Raw genomic sequence first — 20,851 nt, 5'->3', positions numbered from 1 at the left:
TAGACTTCAGCAAGGCTTTCGACACTGTCTCCCATAACATCCTCATAGACAAGCTCAGGAAGTGTGGGCTGGATGAGTGGACAGTGAGGTGGATTGAGAACTGGCTGAACGGCAGAGCTCAGAGAGTTGTGATCAGTGGCACAGAGTCTAGTTGGAGGCCTGTAGCTAGCGGTGTCCCCCAGGGGTCAGTACTGGGTCCAGTCTTGTTCAACTTCTTCATCAATGACCTGGATGAAGGGACAGAGTGCACCCTCAGCAAGTTTGCTGACAGTACAAAACTGGGAGGAGTGGCCGATACACCAGAGGGCTGTGCTGCCATTCAGAGAGACCTGGACAGGCTGGAGAGGTGGGCGGAGAGGAACCTCCTGAAGTTCAACAAAGGCAAGTGCAGGGTCCTGCACCTGGGGAGGAACAACCCCATGCACCAGTACAGGTTGGGGGTTGACCTGCTGGAAAGCAGCTCTGCTGAGAAGGACCTGGGAGTGCTGGTGGACACCAAGTTAAGCATGAGGCAGCAATGTGCCCTTGTGGCCAAGAAGGCCAATGGTATCCTGGGGTGCATCAGGAAGAGTGTTACCAGCAGGTCGAGGGAGGTGATCCTCCCCCTCTTCTCAGCCCTGGTGAGGCCACATCTGGAGTACTGCGTCCAGTTCTGGGCTCCCCAGTACAAGAGGGATGTGGCACTACTGGAGCAAGTCCAGCGAAGGGCCACAAAGATGATTAGGGGACTGGAGCATCTCTCTTATGAGGAAAGACTGAGAGAGCTGGGCCTGTTTAGCCTGGAGAAGAGAAGGCTGAGAGGAGATCTTATCAACGTGTACAAGTATGTGAAGGGAGGGTGTCGAGAGGATGGGACCAGACTCTTTTCAGTGGTGCCGAGTGACAGGACACGAGGCAACGGGCACAAACTGAAACACAGACGCTTCCATCTGAACATGAGGAAATACTTTTTCACTGTGAGGGTGACAGAGCACTGGAACAGGTTGCCCAGAGAGGTTGTGGAGTCTCCTTCTCTGGAGATATTCAAAACCCGCCTGGATGCAATCCTGTGCAATATGCTCTAGGTGACCCTGCTTGAGCAGGGGGGTTGGACTAGATGATCTCCAGAGGTCCCTTCCAACCTCAGCGATTCTGTGATTCTGTGATTATGTCTATACTACCGCTTCAAGGGTTCCCAAATCCAGATGTCTACACTGCCCATGTTTTGGAGAATGCGTTCCACCATTTCCTCCCTCACCCAGAAAAGTTCCCATGTAAAGGAAATGCAGGCATGCACTTCGGATGGAAGCTGTAGTTGGTTTTGAAGGTGAGGTACCAGGACTCCATGGCATGATGTAACACTTTCAGAAAAATAAGTATTCATGAAGCCAAAATAAATGAGGCAGTTTCAGTCACATTACAAACAGCTGGATTGAATCATGCTGTGGAATGGCAGGATTGGGCTTGAACAGAAGTATGACTGGTCCTAAATGAGATAATTGATGATGTGCTTTGTCTGGTGGCAGGCTGTTGCAACTGACACAGGCTGCATACAGTCATAAAACAGTCCTGCCTGTGCCTGCAGGAACAATCAATCATATGTGTGTGGGTGTGTGTGGGGTGGGGACCTGGCACTAGTCCTGTGGCACTAAAGAGTACTTCCCTGGTGCAGAACTTTCTTCAGGTTAAGAATATGCCACTACCTCTCTTTCTATGCATGACCCTTATTTGCTTTTTTTTTTATTTGTTTGGTGGGCATAAAGATCAGTTGTATCTGGTAAATGGAGCCATCAAGTGAAAAGGTATCTTGGAATTGTAATGAAAATGCATCAGAGGTGTGTTAGGGAGTCAAAAGGCCAAGTTTAAATTATAAGGTTATGCTATTGATGTAACTGGGTGGGAGAAATGAAGACGTTTGTCCCACGTGCCGATTTCTCTTCTTGATAGATCTGAACCTGGGCAGACATGAAATAGTGGTGAGCTTTTACGAGGTCTGCTCTCTAAGAAGAAAGGAGTCCATAAATGCAGGGCATTATAGCACATTGGTTATAGAAATCAGATAAGCTTTTACATAATCTTAAGGAGCCAGCTACTCTCTTTCTCTTCTGAACTGGTGTACTCTGGGCATTTGGCTAGATAAAAGGTACACAGACAGTGGGGGAAAAGAACTGAAATTTTGCATCTCTGCATTATTCTGAGCTCAAAGAAAAAATGCCCAAGTGAAATTCAGGGTATTTATAGCCACATAGCTAGAAACCAATAAAAATATTGTTTTGAATGGAACTGGCCAGGTTCTTACAGCCATCATGAACCATCATGAAGGGACACTAAGACATACCAAAGCCAAGTTCTGATTGCTAAGCTGCCTGGACTCTGCTAATTTGTCTGGAGCACTGTCTTCTGCTTTTTGTCATATTCTTTGACATTCTTTATGTAAATGAATTCTGTGGAGCAAGGATAGTTGCTCTGTGTTCAGAGTTTGTGCACTTCCTATATAGAGTTAGTGTGAATACATTGCATAAGACATTTTATATTGCTGCTGTTCGTATTAGACTTTTACTTATGATATCTTTTTCAGTACATAGCAGTTTTCTTTGTGTGCAGTTGGTGGGTCACCTGCATTTCAGCAATAGTGTAGGTTGTACTCACGTGTGACAAATACAAGAGAAAATTTATGTTAGAGGCTTCTCTCTGTTTCTGTATTCCTAGTGCCTCCAACAGCTTATAAACTAATTGCCCAAATGCTGTTTCTTTCCCCTAGTTACCTTTCTGTCCTTAAGCTTCTCCCAGTTGTTGTCTCTGCCCCAGGAAATCCCTGTCCTCTGCTTCTGTTTTGGATAACCTAGATTATGATTTTTGGCCTGGAACATAAGGCAGCATGAGTTATTTCAAAATTCCTATTTGAAAAGACTTATTTTGAAAAGTTTTTTTTGAAACTGCTTTTGAAGAGGACTTTGAAAAGGATGTGGATTAGATGCAGCATAGAATAGCTAGTGTAGCATAGTGTACAGCATAATGTAGAATAGTGTATAGCATAAAACATACAATATGCACTGCACTTTAAGAAGCTTGGGCCTAATTCTGAAATCCAGTTCAAGTTAGTGGGAGTTTTTTCCCTGCTTCAGAACTAGGTAGGGAATTCACAATGGGTTTCTATGAAGAATGAAATCTGAGAGGAAAGGTTTACTGGAGCAATGTCATAATGAATTATGTAACAATAGCAGTCAAAGTACCAAGGCAAGTAAACACTCAAATGGATCTGGTATAGATTAATAGTAAAGAAGGGAAAATACTTTTATAATGCACATATACTTAAGTCCAATTGTGACCACTTACGCTGCAGTTTATTTCTTCTTCTAAAAAGTGGGAAGAAAACTAATGAAAAAAATGCTTTTATTAGCTAATGGTTTTTTGGCCAGTTCCCCACTTGGAACAATTCACTTTAAATTCATTGAAGTCAAAACAGCAACCATCTGTGGATTCATCCTGCTGTCATTAAACTTATTCTGACATAAGGAATGAACTTGACAAACATTTCTAGATATGGCTAGTACCTGAATACAGTCATTTTAAGATTTCCTTTCATAAATTGCAATTGAAATGCATGCAAAGGGCTAAAGGCACTTATTTGATTGTTTGTTTTTCTTTTTGTTGTTCCATTTTAGCTGCTTCTTTGCTCATTACATTATTTCCATTAGCATAATGTATTGGTTATGTTTGCACAGCTTTTTCTGCCAAAGGCTGCCTGCAGTTGTACAGCCATTGGGGTAACCAGCTGTTACTTATTTAAGCCTCCATCATTTTGTATGACAGAATAACTTAATTATGCCCTGCTTGAAGATGCTAAATAAAATTATCTTCTGAACAAGTGTACTTCATTTAATATTTGTCTCTATCAGGTACTTGAACTCTGACGCTTAAGCCATATGCACTAAATAAATAAACACACTATAAAAGTAAACCTAGTAGCAAGTTAATTATTACAGAATTAGAGGTTGTTTTATAGAATTTCTAGAGCACGGTTATTTCTTTAGTTAACTCATTATGCATATTTAAAGGACTTCAGAAAACCAGGAGTAAATTGCAGTTAGTAGTAGCATAATAAGCTGGCAGTTAAAGTTAACAATTTTTTTCTAAGCTTTGTGAATATGGGAAACAGATCTTCAATAAATGCTGATCATTAAAAAAAGACAGGATTGTAATATCTATAAATTACAAATCTGGACAACAAATAAGATTGCTTGCTACTCAGCAAGCTAATATTCTCTAGTTCTAAGAATGTCTCAGTCAACAGCAATGGTCTCCTTGTGTTGCAGAATGTGATTTAGTTTTTATTTTAAACCTGGAGTGTGAGTCATCAAACTCCACTATTTTCTTTTTCCTGGTAGTGTCTTTCTTCAGCTCTCTATAAAGCAACTTTCTTCCCTTTTTCATCACTAGACAATTATGCATATGAAAGTGACAATTTTGGTGTTGCCAACTGGCTTCTTGAGTTTTGAGTGTTCCAAAATGTCAGCTTCCATATTTTGAAATGGAGTATAATTGAAGATGTGCCAAACTACATGAATTTATTTTGAATAGATGCCCATCTGCCACATTAGCTACCTGATTTAGCCTTTAGACAAATACAATCTGCATTCAAAGTAGATATCTAAAGATTGAATTGATTAATAAGAGATGCCTTGTATAAAATACACTTTTGCTAAAATTATAAAAGTAAAAATATAAAATAATTCTCTAAACTGTGCTGTATTTTATCTAGGTGTATTGATTTATGTCATGCAAATCAGAATGCTTTTGAACAAAGAGAGTTATGATTGCTAAGTATTTGAAAGGAATATGAAAGTGATTTGTAGGCTAGAATATAGCAGCCCAGCAGAACATAGTAGAAAATCTCTGTAAATCTTATAATAAGGGAACAATTTTTATAAATAAAACTGGAAACAAAGGTGAAATTCATGCTTGTACAGAGTACCCAACTGTAGCCCAGTAAATATGATTTTGCCATTAGCAGTAAAAGGCCACAGATTTTGTATTGACCTGACAGCACGAGGTCTCGGGACCTGCTTGGGTTTGTCTCGAACTTGTGTTAATTGTGATAACAACTATCTAGCAGTCAGGTGATTATTGCCTAGCAAGCTTCACCTTAGCTCTGTGAATATAGTATATAGTAAAGATCTAACAAACCTGTGCAGTCAGTGAGTAACAAACACTTAATTTTAATTGGCACTGGGAGGAGATATTATGTGACTTTAATGAATAGTTAATGTATGAAGATAGACTGACCATAGCTGGGAACTAATTTAAGAAAGATCAAATAAGTAGACCGTGTTAGAAAATTCATAAAAATAACCCCAAGTGGGCCCAAAACTGAGGAGGAAGAAACCCCCATCATAATATCATACACCTTCTCCTGGTTAAGGACTCAGGATGCTGATGACTCCACATAAACTCCCCTTCCCTCTAGCCATCTTCAGAGGGACTGAATCTAGTGTCCTTAGGAACTGAAGGAACATGAGAGTGCCACTGGAGAAAAGGCATTGATACTAGGAAGCTTATGTACAACAATTTTAGCTAGATTATTAATGAGACTTTTTTGTCATAATTCAAAAATTTGGACTATAAGTGCTAGTATCACTGTAACTGGATTAATAATAATGTTTATTGTAGTTTTGATTAGACTGTTAAGATTTTAATTAGACTAACAACCGCTTCTTGATTTGGCATTTTGCCTATGAGAAGATCTTGAATGTAACACAATATACGATAAAAATCCTACTTCTACACTATGTTGAAGATTCAATTAATCTATAACATATGAACTACTTTTGAATAATCTCCTTCTTCAGGTTTTCCATGCATGGAAGACTTTTCTGGTATGGCTATTTAATATTGACATTGCTTTTACCAGTATTTGGCAATTTCTTAGCTTAGTTTTTCTAACTGTGAGTACCTACTTGGAGTACAATTTGAGCTTTCAGGGCTCAGCATTCCTGAATATGAGGATCAACATATACATTACAGCAGACCTGGTACAGATTGGTTTTCGATCAGTGGTTGGCTACTGTGGCTTTGTCTGTAGTAAGGATGATGAGATGAATGGGGCCTTGAGAAAACATAATACCATAATAAACTGGAGTGGTGTGATATATGTAGGTTGTATGGTAATGTGATATCTGACTTATATTATGAGAAGGAAAAAGATTTCCTATTGATATTGCAAATGATTTTGAAGATTTACAAGGCAATACATAGCATTTTCTATGACACCTGTCTTGAAATTTTAAGGATGGACCACAGTACAGAAGCAGACTTTAGTTTATTACTGTTCTAAGTAAAAAATTATAATAAATGTTGCAGTTAAAATAAAGCTGAACTGTGACTTTTTTAATCTTCAAAAATGTTGCTTATTCCCAAAGAGTAGAACTTTTGATAGTGCAACACTTGTTTCAAACTAATCTTCACCATCTTTGCCATAAAACAGTGTAATTTGAGATGCCAATATACTATGATGTTATCTATAAAGCCACAGGCTGGGTCTACAGATGTTACATACCACCAGAAAACTTTTTCAAATGTTTCAATTACAGAAAAGAAAAAGCGTCTGAAATTTGTATAGTGAAACAAATGGAAGGGAAAGGAACAAGCCCAAGGAAGTAAAACAGACAAAAAAATATATTTTCTAGAATTTTATGATAAAAATGACATTTGCTAAAAGTAATGACAATGAGCATTAGTTTCCACATAGTTCCACATGAACATAGGCTCTATCTAAGCAAGTAAATACATGTTGCTAAGACAATTCTCAGGCTATGAAACCAGTTGGCATGGTCTAGCTAGGCTGATGCTTTTAAAATCTCTTAGACTTTCAGCTAGAACAGAGAGGGCATATCTGTACTACCTAAGGAGAATAGTCTCAAACTATGGGCAAACTCCTGGGAGCTGTCTGGGAGAGCGTGAGCTGGCCCAGGCCCAGGCCCACTCATACTGGGAGTGCTCTCAATTTATGGTATAGGCAATTACAATTTAACTGTGTAGGCAATAAAGTTCTAGTGCCCAGGTATAGACCTTAACATTGTTTAATTTAGTACTATAGATGTACTGCTAGAGTATTATATTTACATTAATTGTTTTCCAGAACCAAGAGCCCTAGAGGTCAACTATCATTGTTTTTATATATCATATTTTGTTAGGAAATGAAATGAGGAGATATTCAGTGTTGGACAACCATTATTCGTCCAATAAAGTTGTTCCCAAATGAAAGGATATGATAGTGAAGCTTGGTGGAGCGAACATTTAATTTCCAGTTCCAGGACTTGTCTTTGTTTGCGATAGAGTGATCCTGCTCTACCTCTGTGGTAAAATCAGGTATTGAGGAGTCACTAAAAAGTGTTTAGATGAACTAAGGTTAATTTTAGGTATGTGATGAAAATACACTTTGGAGGAAAATTCTGTAAGTTAAAGACTTAGATTATTTGTGATCTATAAACTTTGCAATGTGCGGCTGTGGAAAATACAATTTTTCAACAAATCTGCATTTGCCTTCCTTAAAACAGTAAATACAATGCTAAAAAGCGACATGGTAAAGCCATTCCTTTCTCTGCATGAAATAATTTACAAATAGAAAGGAATACTTACAAATATTACAAGAAAGATCAAAATCAAACTTAAAGGGGAAAACATCTGAACAGTGAAACTATTACCATAATTTAGTTTCTGATGTGTGGGTATATACAAATTCCACTGAGGCTGCAAGATTTCATAGCTACTCAAGCATCCAGGCTTTTATGAAAGTTCATACTTTTTGAAGCTGACACACGTTCAATTTGAAATCTATCATTAGATCTTCCATTTCTCTGAAAATTTGTGAAGACACCTGAAATGTACAGATAAAAAGAAAGAGGATTTGTTTTCCTAATTTTCTCTTCAATGTACAGAATCATAGCCTACATTTACTGCTTGAGATAATAAGCAAATGACTGTGGTACTTTCATGTTACTGAAGACTTTGACTTTTTCTCTCACAGACTCATTTTAATTAGTAGTTTTGTAAATAATATTTTTTAAAGTTAGAAGCAATATATATGTTCAGGAGTTTCCCATGTTTTCTAACTGAAAAAAGATTTGAAGAAAACTTGTTCCATGAAGTGTATCTTATATTTGGAAAATAAACTTGTTATGTCAATGAGAAAAACAATGAGAAATTACTTGCACCTGTAATATTTTTCTTCAAGAAAAGGTGAATTTTCTTCTCACAGGCCCAAGTATAGAAGTGTGTTGTGCAATGAAAGCAATAAAAATCCATCAGTGCAAGCTTATGTGTGGTGGGGTAGAGGTACTGCAGAAAAGTAGGAATCCTTTTGGTTAGTTATTCTAACTCAGCCCATTGCCAGCATTGCAACCTCCCTGTTTTCTAATATATTTGCCTGCAGCCAGCCTTTTCCATAGTGATTCTTTGTATGAAATCCATTCCACAGTGTGTCTTTCTGCTCTGTGAACATGACTGTGACACTGTAGGTCTTGTCGTCCAATCAGCTATTTAGCAAGCAGCAACACATGCAAAACCAATTGTAATGTGCATGTGCATGACTTTAAAAGGACAGGCTTTTTCTGAGTACTCTAGATTCTGCAGGTAAGGATGGATGGCTATGAATGCTTTCAGTGTTATACTGAGTCTGAAAAGACTCTTGCTCTCCCCACCATAAACTGAGAGGGGCTGTTTTGCTGTCTTCCCAAATCTGTGGGAAGTATGCAGATGGATGGCATGTATCTTTATTGCATCATGTATCATTTTCCTTCTGGCTATAAATGCTCTGATAAAGGTTTCCAAGAGCTGACAGTGAGGGCAAGTGCAGGGGGAAGGAACGAGAGCAGAAAGCCATTCTGGGAAAGGGAGATTGTTGCAGCTCTGGCCTAAAAAATGAACTTGGCAGAAGGATCCAAGAAGATTCACGGAGGGGAGAGGAGCTAGTGGCATAAAGTATTTGATAATAAGGATGAGAATAAAATTAAACCACAATTCCATCTTCTGCAATGATACACACTGTGTTACCAGCAGCGTGGGACAGGTTGAAGAGTGCCTGTCTGGGTATATCTGTTTGAGCAGTGTAGGTCAGGACCCACTATTAGATACCTAGGCTTCTTCAGTCTAAGGAGAAAGGCAATCCTAAAGGGCAAACTATGCAGAATTAGCCAATAAGGGACCTTAGATCAGCTGTGTGGTTTTAAACTCTCACTTATTTTTGGAGGGTGAGCAGTTGACTTGGAACTACATTAGGCACCTCTGTCAGTTTGAGATGTGAGTTAGAAAACTTGAACCAAAGTGGAAAACTTAGATTTGGTTCACTCAAGAAATTATAATAGCCACATCTCCCACCTCTCTAGGGTATACTGTTAAAATCAGATTAGGGAACAGGCTGGGTGGGAGATATCCTCTATTTGATCTATTAAAACTGAGTAGAAAGGCAAAATAAATAGGGTGAGAAAAACAGCAAGTCTGGAGGGAGTCTGAATGTAATCTTATCTGTGGGAGTAGGAGAGAACTCAAACCAAGGAAGCAATCTGGACAAAAGTTGTGACATTACTACTATCTTTTTTTTTCCGCTTTAATAGAAGAGATTGCCTTGTGTTGAACTCGAGGCATGCTGTGTGCAAAGCACTGCCTCTGCATGCACCCAGTGGGATCCCACTGGGGACTTGGGGGATATTTACAATTCTAAGCAGTGAAACCTAGCTGAGAGGTAGTCACTCAGCTCCCTACATTGGGGAACTTTTGTACACATAGCAGCTTAGATGCATAGAAAATTTTCAGGTTACCTAGGAGACATTAATTAAGTTTTAAGTACTTCCAAATTTAGTAAGCCATTAAAGTATGTGTTTTTTTAAAACTCATTTTGAGATGCCAGAATTTTTCCAATGTCACATTTTAGGTTTCAAAGGAGAACAAAGGAAATAGATATGCCTAGAAACCCTAGCAGAAGATAGAAATTCCTTAAATAGTCATACAGACATTATCTATTTTACCTGCTGAGGCAGTCAGCAGCTATGTCACCAAGCATGCAGGATTCTTCTGAGGAGGAAAGAGTCCAGGTCATTTGTGAGACAGGCAGATAACGTGTCTGAGTGCGGATACAGAGTCTATCTACATCATTTACAAGGGACACTTTCTGCTGTGAGGGATCCTTTGTCACTTATGGAGGCAGAAAATGGTCCTGTGTCAGCTCTGGGGTGTGGGGAATGGAGAAAGGAAGGTATTTAGGTCTCAAGTTTTTCTCATAGTGTAAAGGGAAGCAAGATTTTTTTTTTTCTGTGATACTGTGAATTTGGTTTTCCATCTTATATCTTCTGACTGTCAAGAGCAAGGAGAATAGATATAGCAATCTTTGTTATATCTAGGAAAGGCTTTATTGGACAAAAAGGTTGTAGTTGAGAAAGGATTTTAGTGTGAGGAGTGTTGAAATTCATTTCTGTGTAACCATGAATTGTTGTGAAAAAGAGACCTTTATGCTCCTATAACTTAGAGTGAGCTACCATTGTGAGACACATGAAAAATTATTCAGACCTCATATGTTATTAAACTGAACTACTTTTGTTGCTACTTGATTTTTAGAGCAGATAATTCTGTAAAACTTATAGGTAGTTATTGCTCCCAGAATAATAAAAGTACCCAGAATGCACAGCAATAAAAAGTTATTGTCCCTTTGTCAGGGATAAAACAGAAGATAAGTCAGACAAAAGTCAAAGCAACAGTATGGCATCATGATGCTTGCTGCACTTCTTCTTCATCAGCATGCAGGAAGGGGGATTCCAAAGCTGGAAGATATTAACAAGAGACATTCCTGTCTTATATACAGACTCTCTGACTGGATTTGTACAGTCATGGTCATTGCCTTCACACTATTAAACTGACCATTCAAAAAAAAAAAAAAAAGGAAAAAGAGATCAGAGCAATAGAGTGTAGTGATCACAGGAACTGACAGCTTGCCTCCATCTGAGTTTACAATTGCATGGAAGTGTATGGAGTCAGATTCATGTACACACACAAAACATGTACATGTAAGTATGTACATTCAAAGCCTTCCTCTCAAACCCTGGCAAGTTTCTTGATGTCCTTCTTTCTCATTAGTTTCATTAAAGAGTAAGCAGTAAGAATTATCCTTGCAAAACAGCATCCTTGAGGCCTCTTGAGTCTCTAAAAATTATATTCACTGTTTTAAAATTGTTCTTTCAGAAAATTCCCAACTGGCTCTAATGCTAATGTTTCAATATATCTAGGGGCTAGTCCAAAAATACAGCAATCATTATAAATAAATCCCACTGCATACGAACTGTAATCTGCAACATGAAAGAATCTGTAGTTTGGGGTTTTTTAAACAGGCTTATGTGCTGATCATTTCAATTAAATCCATAAAAAATACGCATTAGATGTAATGATATAACTCATGTAAAATATTTGTTTCAAAGTGCATTGAAAACCATGGACTCTCATTATTGCATGATCAAGTTTAGGGTTTGGTTCCCATTTGAAGCTTACTTGAATATAAAACTTCAGGCAAAGATTGTTTCTCTTTAGCATTTGTAAGAGTTTGGTACATTGGGATCTCTTATCTCAAATAGACCTTTGTGATCTACCATAATGCAAATATGTGTTGCTAATATGATTATTACTACTACATGAATTTATATATTTCACCACATAACACTCAGAAGTTCTTTATTTGTACTCCTGTGCATATGACCTTTTTTCTATAACTCTTATACTGAACCACAAAAGAAAGACCAGTCTTATGGGTCAGATATTTGATAAGAACTTAAAAAAATGTTCAGATGCCAGTCATTGTTACAGATTTCTTGGATGAGGCTCAGCTAGTCACTTAATATCCATGGATTTGGATTTTCAAAAATAGTAAGGCTTCAAAAAAATATTTTTTACATCTAATGGAATTTTCATATGCCCTACAGTGAATTAAAGGTCTTATTTGCATTGATCTCAGTTTTGAAAATCCTATTAGCAAATATCTATATCACCCTTATGAACCAAAATTGCTTTGCTTTGGGACACCACTTAATGCAATGCTTAACCCTGCAAGCCACTGCTATACCAGTTTATTTGGACATCAGCCCAAAGGGTTTAAAGAGAAATAGCTGTCATTGGTGCCATTTGTATGTAAACATGCATCTGCACAGAGCTCCTTTCATAGAAGTCTGAAAAAACCTGCGTATTAATGTAGTTGTGTGAGGTTACCATTAAATGTGTTCATGCAAAACATAGGTCAAGGTCTGCTTTCAGGCACACCACTGTCAATTCAGAGATTGAAAGAAATGAAGTTATTTCACTGATGTGAGAAAAGACTGTATTGTATGCTTTTTCTGATGTATTAGATTGATGTATTATTGAAATGAAGGAATATGTTGCCTCTGTCACTTTCCTTGGCACAATGGGAAATCTTGATTGTCTTATCTGTCTCATGCACATAGCTGTCCATGAAAACAGGTTCAACCTCTTACAGACTTTGAAGCATGGCCAGTCTTTTTTAAGGAGTAGATTGGAGTATTCCTCAGTTTACAGTAAGATTTGGCAGGTTTTCTATACAATTATAGAGTTCCTCTGCAGAATGGTTCAGAGTGAGAGTTCGTACTATAGAAATACATTTGTCACATTTCTCACCTAACAGTGCTTTAAGTGAGAGCAGAGATTGTGATCTCTAAGGAAGAAGTATCTAATGAAAAAACTTTGTTTGTAAGTTGAAAATACATTCAAAAATGAGCAACTGTTATGGTGACTGCACACCGACTTCTTACATCTCTACTTTTCTGCCACAGGCTAAGTTACCTGAGGGCACTTACCAGCAGTAAAACCAGTTAATCTGAAGTTGACATTCTTGGCAGCAACTCAGTACCTTATCTTCAAGTTAACATGATAGTATCAACGAGTGCTTAAAATCATGCCTCATTACAATGTCAGTGAATCTGCTGCCAAGACAATGAACAGATTTTATTCCGTCTCATAGAAAGGATGGATTGAGTATCTTTTAGCAACATTATTACTGAGAGAATTCTTATTTATTTTAGCAAACCATGCAGAATTGTAACTAAAATTGTTGTCTCATATACCTTAGGGGAAATAAATGTTGAACAGAGCTACAATAACTATTTTTAATGTGCTATCAGAATACTTCTCCAAATAAAAAAAAATCCTCTTCTTTCTGCTTTTCTCACCATGGAGTGATCATTGTAATTTCCTTTTATGGGACTGTGGAAGATCAGAATTGCTTTCTTTCAGTAGGTGATAGTGAACAATAGACAAACTCACTCTGAAATGACAGATTTTTCCTGTGTCTCTATAGGGAATTGAGGTCCATTGTAATCTGTTTTCCTGGTTCCCTTGTTATTTGATTTCCTATTTACAAGGAATGTGGCATATTAACATATTTATTATATGCCACAGAGCATTGTGACTAGAATTCAACAGTAATGTGGAAACATTAAAAGCAAAACCACCACCACCAACATCAGAAAAATAAAAACCCAAAACACCTCCAACAAACCCGATAATATTCAAGCTTCACTATGGAGAAACTCATTTTCTTGTATACTTGAAATGCAAATGGTATATCAAAGATTTCTCATCAGATTCTGCGTTATGCCTGTGGCCAGTTGAACCATGCGGCACACACTGCTGAATCACCAAATGGCATATTGTTGTAGAGGCTTTTGTGTATTAAAATAGATGATACAAGGCTAACCTTATTGTCACTGCTTGTATACTGTCCCTGTACAGACATATTTGTTTATCATCTGAAAATGCAGTTGCTACAGCAGCTTGATTATGTTTATGGGAATGAATAAGCATTATGTATTTCTCTTGATGTTAAAAAAACCCAACAACATAAAGAAGCTATATTTGTCTATAGTTAAAGACAACTTAAGTGAAAGATCCTTCTGATGTATGTACAGAAAAAAAAAGAATGTGATATTGGTTCCTTGACCAGCTAGTATTTTTAAGATAATTTGCCTTTATATGTTAAATCAATATTACAAACAATGATTTTCATGTTGTTGTTTCTGTCTCTTCCCAGATGTACATCCAGACAACAACACTTACTGTCTCCATGAGTTTAAGTGCTTCTGTGTCTCTGGGCATGCTCTACATGCCCAAAGTTTATATTATAATTTTTCATCCAGAGCAGAATGTTCAAAAAAGGAAGAGGAGCTTCAAGGCTGTAGTGACAGCTGCCACAATGCAAAGCAAACTGATCCAGAAAGGAAATGACAGACCAAATGGCGAGGTCAAAACTGAACTATGTGAAAGTCTTGAAACCAACAGTAAGTCATCTGTAGACTTTCCCATGGTCAAGAGTGGCAGTACTTCCTAATAGATGTACGTTCACTTGAAAGCACTTTCTTTTAGTAATAAATTTCATTCTTTTTTTTTGCTTGTTTTGCGTGAATCCAGAGATGTGTCAGAATTCATGTACTGATCAATGCAGGAATGCCTAGAGTTGTTTCAAACAAACTGTTTTTTATGGGTGACAGGAGGCTAGTAAAAAAAAAAATCATGAACAGATTTTGGAAAGCCACATCTTTTTAAAATGATCTGTTTTAGCTAGTGCTAATTTGATGTGTTGTGCATTCTGTGCCATTTGCGATATGTTCTGACAGTTCATGAGGTGTATCTGTGGTCATCACTGTATATTCAAAACTAAAAGGCTGTTGAAAAAATACAATGAAAACAGCTAATATTGTTTTTTTGCTTTAGAGTTAGATATGGAAGTGAAAATAGTCCTTCACTTTTCTACCTTGAGTTAATATTTATTGTTAACTTGTCCATCTATCACAATTCATAAATGGTACTGTTGCTCCCCAGAATAACACTTTTCATCCAAGTCTTTGTTGTAGTCTTGTTCATCTTGGTACAAAAATGTAATAATTCATATACAACTTAATCATTATATGTTCTTATTTGTCATGGATTAGTAATGAGAAGAAGTTCTTGAATCTTGGCACATCTCTAAATTGCTCTGGTATGGAAGAGAACAGTGGTCATAGCTTCCATTCCACTGCATGACGTACAGTCTTGTAAACTGGACTTCAGAATTTATATATATATATATATATATATATATATATATTTGAATAGAGCCAGTAATTTTATCCCCGGGTTAGTAGTGAGAGAGAATCAGTTTCTATCAAGGAGTTGGTTCCATGGAATGGACAGCTGCTGTTACAGTTAAAGACTAATTTTTCAGTCATTGTACTGAAAATGAGTTTTATGAATTTTCATTACTTTTTTATGATGTTGACAAGAAATTGAAGAATGCTATTTCGCTTGTGCACATTCAGACAAACCAGCACCAAGTTTACATAAAAATATTGTACTTATTTCATAAAAATGCAACCCCCCACTGAATTCAATCAGAGTTTGCTGGACTGAGGACCAAGTAAAAATAGTCCATAGGTTTACCATAGCATAGTTGCTGATGCATGGAGCATACTGAGTGCAAACAAATTAACTTGCAAAACTTGTGACCCTTCAAAATGTGTAAATCTGCCAGTCTGAGCTATGAGTTTCTACAGCTTCAGATTAACACATATAACAGAGGACAGAAGGAGAAAGATGATGAAATTCCTTGTGGCTCAAATAACAGAATGGAAATAGGAAGAACTCAATACTTTCACAAATCTTCAGAAGCCACCAAAAGAAAATGCAGAAGGAAAAGAGGGGTGGATTTTGCTGAGTTTGCAAAATGATCAGCTTCTGAGGAAAGGTCAAAGGAGGGCTTCCACAGTAGGAGGAGGAAGAGAGTTAGTAAGAAAGTCTTGTGTATCTGATGTTTTTCTACTGTACCTAATTAAGAAATGCTGTATCTGGGATTCTTTAAACTGATTATATAAAATTCATGGGAACAGCTGCTCTTGGAAGCAGGTTTGCTTCCCCAGTAGTGTGATGTACACAGGGTAATGCTTATTTACTGTACTCTAAAATTGTTTTCAGCAGTAGCTTATCTGTATAATCATAAATTCACTGGGAGTATATCCTGATGAGGCTTTGATCCATGCATGATAATACTCCATAGGCAAAAATTCAGAGTCAAGTCATTTGTAATTTAAGGAGTTGTAGCTGTGTAATTGAGCTCTTGGCCAAAGATGGATTTTGCACTTTTCAAAAAGTGTTCTGTATTCATTGGATTTGAGCATCTTCCCTCTCTTCTGCCAAAACAGTTACTTTCAAAAAAACTTTTGGAGGTTCCTGTGAATTCTCAGTGCATATGCAAAACAAATGGTTTTCCCTAGGTCAAAAGTAACAACTCCTCAACACTGCATAATTTCTTCTTGTAGTGACACCATGCAAGGTAGATTTTTCTTGTTGATGATAGCATATGAAAGTGATCTAGAAAATAAGGCTGTTCCTAGTATTCTAGAAGTGGATAGTGAATGTTTCCCTTCACTTCCCAAGCACTAATACTGGTTATGATAATGGTACTAAGTGAGAAATTAGATGAAACAGGTAATTCCTTTAGCTTTCAAACTGAAGAGAACTCTTTTCTCTCTAGTTCATTCTCTTGCATGTAACTGCTTCCTATTCATGTTGTCCTCCACAGGAACATAAGCCTCTCTGATATGGAAAAATATATATGTTCTGTGGAAAACATTGCATCTGGGACACAGAATGAAGAAAAAAAGTCCATATGCAATTGCAGAGGACATAACAATGACAACTACTTTAAATGTATATAGGTCAGCCCACAGTAACATTTCTAAATTGCATTAGATCCTCTATCATATTATTCTTTTTCTCTTTGTTTCATTCCAACATCAATGTAGTAACTGGAGCTAGAAAGATTGTTCGTTCCAGAAATATTTTGAGCCAAGTTTGCTACTTTTTATGGCCATCTGAGCTTGCCAAATGTGGTGCATATTATTACTATGAAATGCTAACAGTTTTAAAGACCAGGACACCAGCTGCTAAAGCTTTCAGATCCTCAAACAGGAACTGTAGGGTTATTGTAGTGAACTGTAAAGACACAATATTTATCAAGTGAAAAAGTGTTTGGATATGAGATTAGATTTATCACATTTTGAACTAGCATCAACACTGGCTTTCCCTGCTATCATTTTTTAAAGTGATGACACTCAGAATAAACAATGATAAATTCTGTTTCTTGATCAATTCTAGATTAGATCTGTCAAAACTATTTAGGCATCAGACATACAACCAAGTTATAGCAAATTAATAAGTTACTCTAAATCAGCTGATGTGTAGTAACTATTTATTTGTGTGCTTTGAGCTTCTTGCAAATGTCCTCACATAATTCAGTTTACTAAGTTATGATAAATCCGGTTATGTTATATTGCTGTGGGCTAAAAGCATACACATGAAAAGTTATCATGGAACTCAGCTGATACAGGGTAATGTGTTAAGCTAGCTTAACCTGATCACATATCTGAGCCTATATTCAAAACGAGGGAAAAAATGAGGCTCTGCTCTCTTCATCCCTTTGTTCCCAAATGTGCAGAATTTGCAGATGTGCATTTATTTGTTATTTCTTAACTGGGCACAAAATCCTTTTATGTTCTAAGGAACTTTGTGCCATTTCAGCAGTCCTGCGTTATTCTCAGAAGGAACTTAAAGGGCCACAGGAAAAATAGAATCCTCTTAAAAATCCAGCTGTGGGAGCATGGGAGAGTTCAGATGGAAGCAGTGCATCCCATCTGAAAGATCTGAAAGATGTAAATGAGGCTATATTTGCTTCAAGTGTCCCAATACATTCAAATAAAGCTATTTCATGTCAATACTGGAATACTACAATCGCTCAGCAGATTTATGTGACAGACTCAGTGTGCTAAGAGCAATCATCATTTCACGCATTAGCTCTTAACCAGACACAAAATGTTTGAGCTACCTATGCAGGTGAGAGTAAGAAATATTCTGTTTTGCAGCTTCCTTTTGATTATCCCTTCTTAAAAAAAAAAGTCTAGTGACATATGAATTATAATGGTCTAGTTCTGCTGTGTCTTCCAAAATGGCAACTGCAAGATTAAAATAAAATTCCTCAGAAACCTGCAGAAAATATGAAGATGAAGCAACCAGCAAATTTAATTATTTATACTACCTAATATCATTTTGCAGCAACTTTAGTGAGAAGAGGTACAGGAGAGGGAAACAGTCATTTCTTAGTTTCTGTAAATCTGTTCTTCCAAAATCATCACCAGATTGTTGTGTTGGATTTAGGAGACAGTAAGAAGAATTGTCTTCCTATCTCAGCCGTTCCTACCAGATTCTATATTAAAAAAAAAAAAAATCAAGGAAGGAAGACAGATATGAGAATAGAATAAAGATCTTTGAATCTACAGACGAGACTATTTTTGTGCCATCAAATTATTTTCATCCTGCCAGCTGCAGTCCTCACTGTCATAAGCAGAACATGACTGTCGCAGATGGAAGATAAGATGTATATGGGAAGCCAAATTTTAATTTATGCAATGTGGCATAAACCTTATTTTAGAAACAAAAGAAAGACTCAGTCCCCCAGTAGTCTGATCTGCCTTATGCTCATCTAGTTTAGAATCAAGTAATTCTTGCCTGTGAATTCTAAAACCATTTTCCTCTTCCCACCACGATATGAATAGAGCAGTGGAGACTTGGCCATATTTTATTATGTAAAGGGATAAGATATAAGGGCTACAAGCCAATAAAAAAACTGCTACACAAGATTCACAGTTATTTTTACAATGGTAAAGGTGTTTAACCTTCCCCTTCTGAATCAGTGGTGTCAGCTTTGCCAAAGGGAGAAATGATCAACCTGAGGATACCACAACTGCATGGCAGCTGAAATACAGCCTAGACTTCTCTTAAACTTTTCCACTGGCTTACTTAAATGCAGATGCTTTGTGTCCAAAAGCTCACCAGAAAACACATGCCATAGGCACTAGTTACCCAGTTCCACTGACTTTGAGACTTTAGACTTTCCCACTTTAGACTTTCTTCCCTTCAAGGAGCTGGATGGACAGCCCATGACTACCTGCAAAGTTGTCTGCAGCCAATAGAAAAAAGAGAAAAAGTTAAGCTCTAGACTTAAAAAACTCTCTGAAGATCAGCTAAAATGATATCAGACAAATAATATGTTGAAATACTGTTACAGACATTTTAAAACCAATAGCAAAACAGAGGTAGCTGCTAACAGGTAACCTGCTGCTACATACAGGAGAAATAATCAAAGTATTATAGAAAAATTATGATTGTTTTTGTCAGGATCTTCCTTCTCCACTCAGTGTTGTGCTGTCCCTCTCTTGATCTCTGCTTCCCCAGACCATAAAAACAAAGTTATAACCAAAACACAGAACTTGAGATCCAACTAAGCTCACCACTTAAGTACATGCTTAAACTTTCTTAGATAATTCCATTAACATGGGCCATAATGTTTGGAAACGTAGTTGAATACTGACTGACTTCAAATGCTGAATTTGCTTCTTTTTCTCTTGCTTCTAAAAATCCTGAATTTTGTTTTTTGTTGTTGTTTGGTTTTGTTTTTTTTGGTTTACAGCTTCCTCTACCAAGACAACTTATGTCAGTTACAGCAATCAGGCAAACTAAGCAGGTCTGAAATTCACTGGGAGATCTGCAGGATGGGATATTACAGACAAAGACTTTACCACCACCAGAATTCTGTCTTGGAAATACCAGTAGACTACATTCAAATCAATAGCCAGTCTCCTAAAGGACAAGGATTAAACAAGAGGCAAAAGGTAAAAAGAGACAGGGGAAGGAGAAGCCCAGTTTTATCACACAGAAACTGAGTGTCAAACTTCTGAACTGTTCACTCAAAAAAGGAAGTAAATCACAAAAGGAAAACAAATGTTAGCTTGTGAAAAAAATGCTGTTGAAATAAACCATGTCTGATGTTATATTTGTAAGTACTTTTTTGTGATTGTGACAATTTCCTTTCCTGTCCTACATTGTTCAACTTGTATAAGAAGATGAGTTTGTTTCTTGTGATGGCTGACTGAATTAAGTCCAGGGTTATGCTGAAATAAATGCAATGGTCAACGCATGCTAATTTTTATACAAAATAATTTATTTCTAATAATAAAGGAATGTTTTGCAAATGTTGAGACTTGTTTTGTTGCAGTTTTAAGGAAAAAAAAAAAGTCCTTATACTGTTGTCTATTGTTTGTTTAGAATGTGCAGTAAAGGTGGGTGTACAAATAAAATAATAATCATTACATCAGAAGAATGCAGTGTAAACTATAAGCATGTGTGTGTGTGTGTGTGTGTGTGCACATGTGTATGCATGTGCATGCCTCCACATGTGTGTGTGTGTGTGTGTGTGTGTGTGTACTCAGCAGTGTGTGAATTTATTTGTTCAAAATTTTGTGACTATAATATACTTTATAATGGCAGGATTTCTTTTCCTCTCCTCGCCCTCACAGTAAGTGTATTTTATATGTTTGTAAAGCAAACGAGTCCTGATGATTACTATTTTGTATGACCATATTATATTTTTGAACCTCCACCAATAGTTCTGATCCGTGTCATTTCTGGAACTTACAGTGTGTAAGACTATGTGGCAGCTAGGCTGGATTGGGCTAAAAGTCTGTTCAGCCTAGTATTCTGTCTCTGACGGGGAATGTAGTAGATGCTTATCTCAATAAAGGTGACTGAAATAACAGGAGAGAAATCAATGGAAAATTTGGAAAGCGGTAACCTAGTGGATAGATGTGTTAATGCCTTCTTAACACTTAAAAATCAAAGAAATAGACACCCATTTACAATTTTGACATCATCTAACTTTCCATGTCCAATGATTGTCTGTGCATTAGAAGTAATTGCACGAAGACAGAGAAACTCACGTAGTTATCTATCATGTTAATAA

At 37.1% G+C, this 20,851-nt stretch overlaps 1 protein-coding gene across 2 annotated transcripts in view; it reads left to right on the top strand.

The window, feature by feature from the left end:
* LOC106495926 (metabotropic glutamate receptor 8) overlaps positions 1-20,491 on the top strand; it is a 193,340-nt gene extending 172,849 nt beyond the window's left edge. Inside the window, exons 7-8 of one of the 2 annotated variants that reach the window (XM_013956490.2) lie at positions 14,057-14,303; positions 19,523-20,491. In XM_013956490.2, coding sequence (XP_013811944.1) covers positions 14,057-14,303; positions 19,523-19,572 — 297 coding nt within the window. In that variant the 3' untranslated portion in view covers positions 19,573-20,491. Of the gene's footprint in view, positions 1-14,056; positions 14,359-19,522 lie in introns of both variants that reach the window. The other variant, XM_013956489.2, reaches the window with a different exon arrangement.
* Positions 20,492-20,851: the final 360 nt, after the last annotated feature.

Source organism: Apteryx mantelli, chromosome 1 (assembly GCF_036417845.1).
Source record: "Apteryx mantelli isolate bAptMan1 chromosome 1, bAptMan1.hap1, whole genome shotgun sequence".
NCBI lineage: Eukaryota > Metazoa > Chordata > Aves > Apterygiformes > Apterygidae > Apteryx > Apteryx mantelli.
Note: the sequence above shows the minus strand (reverse complement) of the source record. Positions and strands in the feature narration are given on the sequence as shown.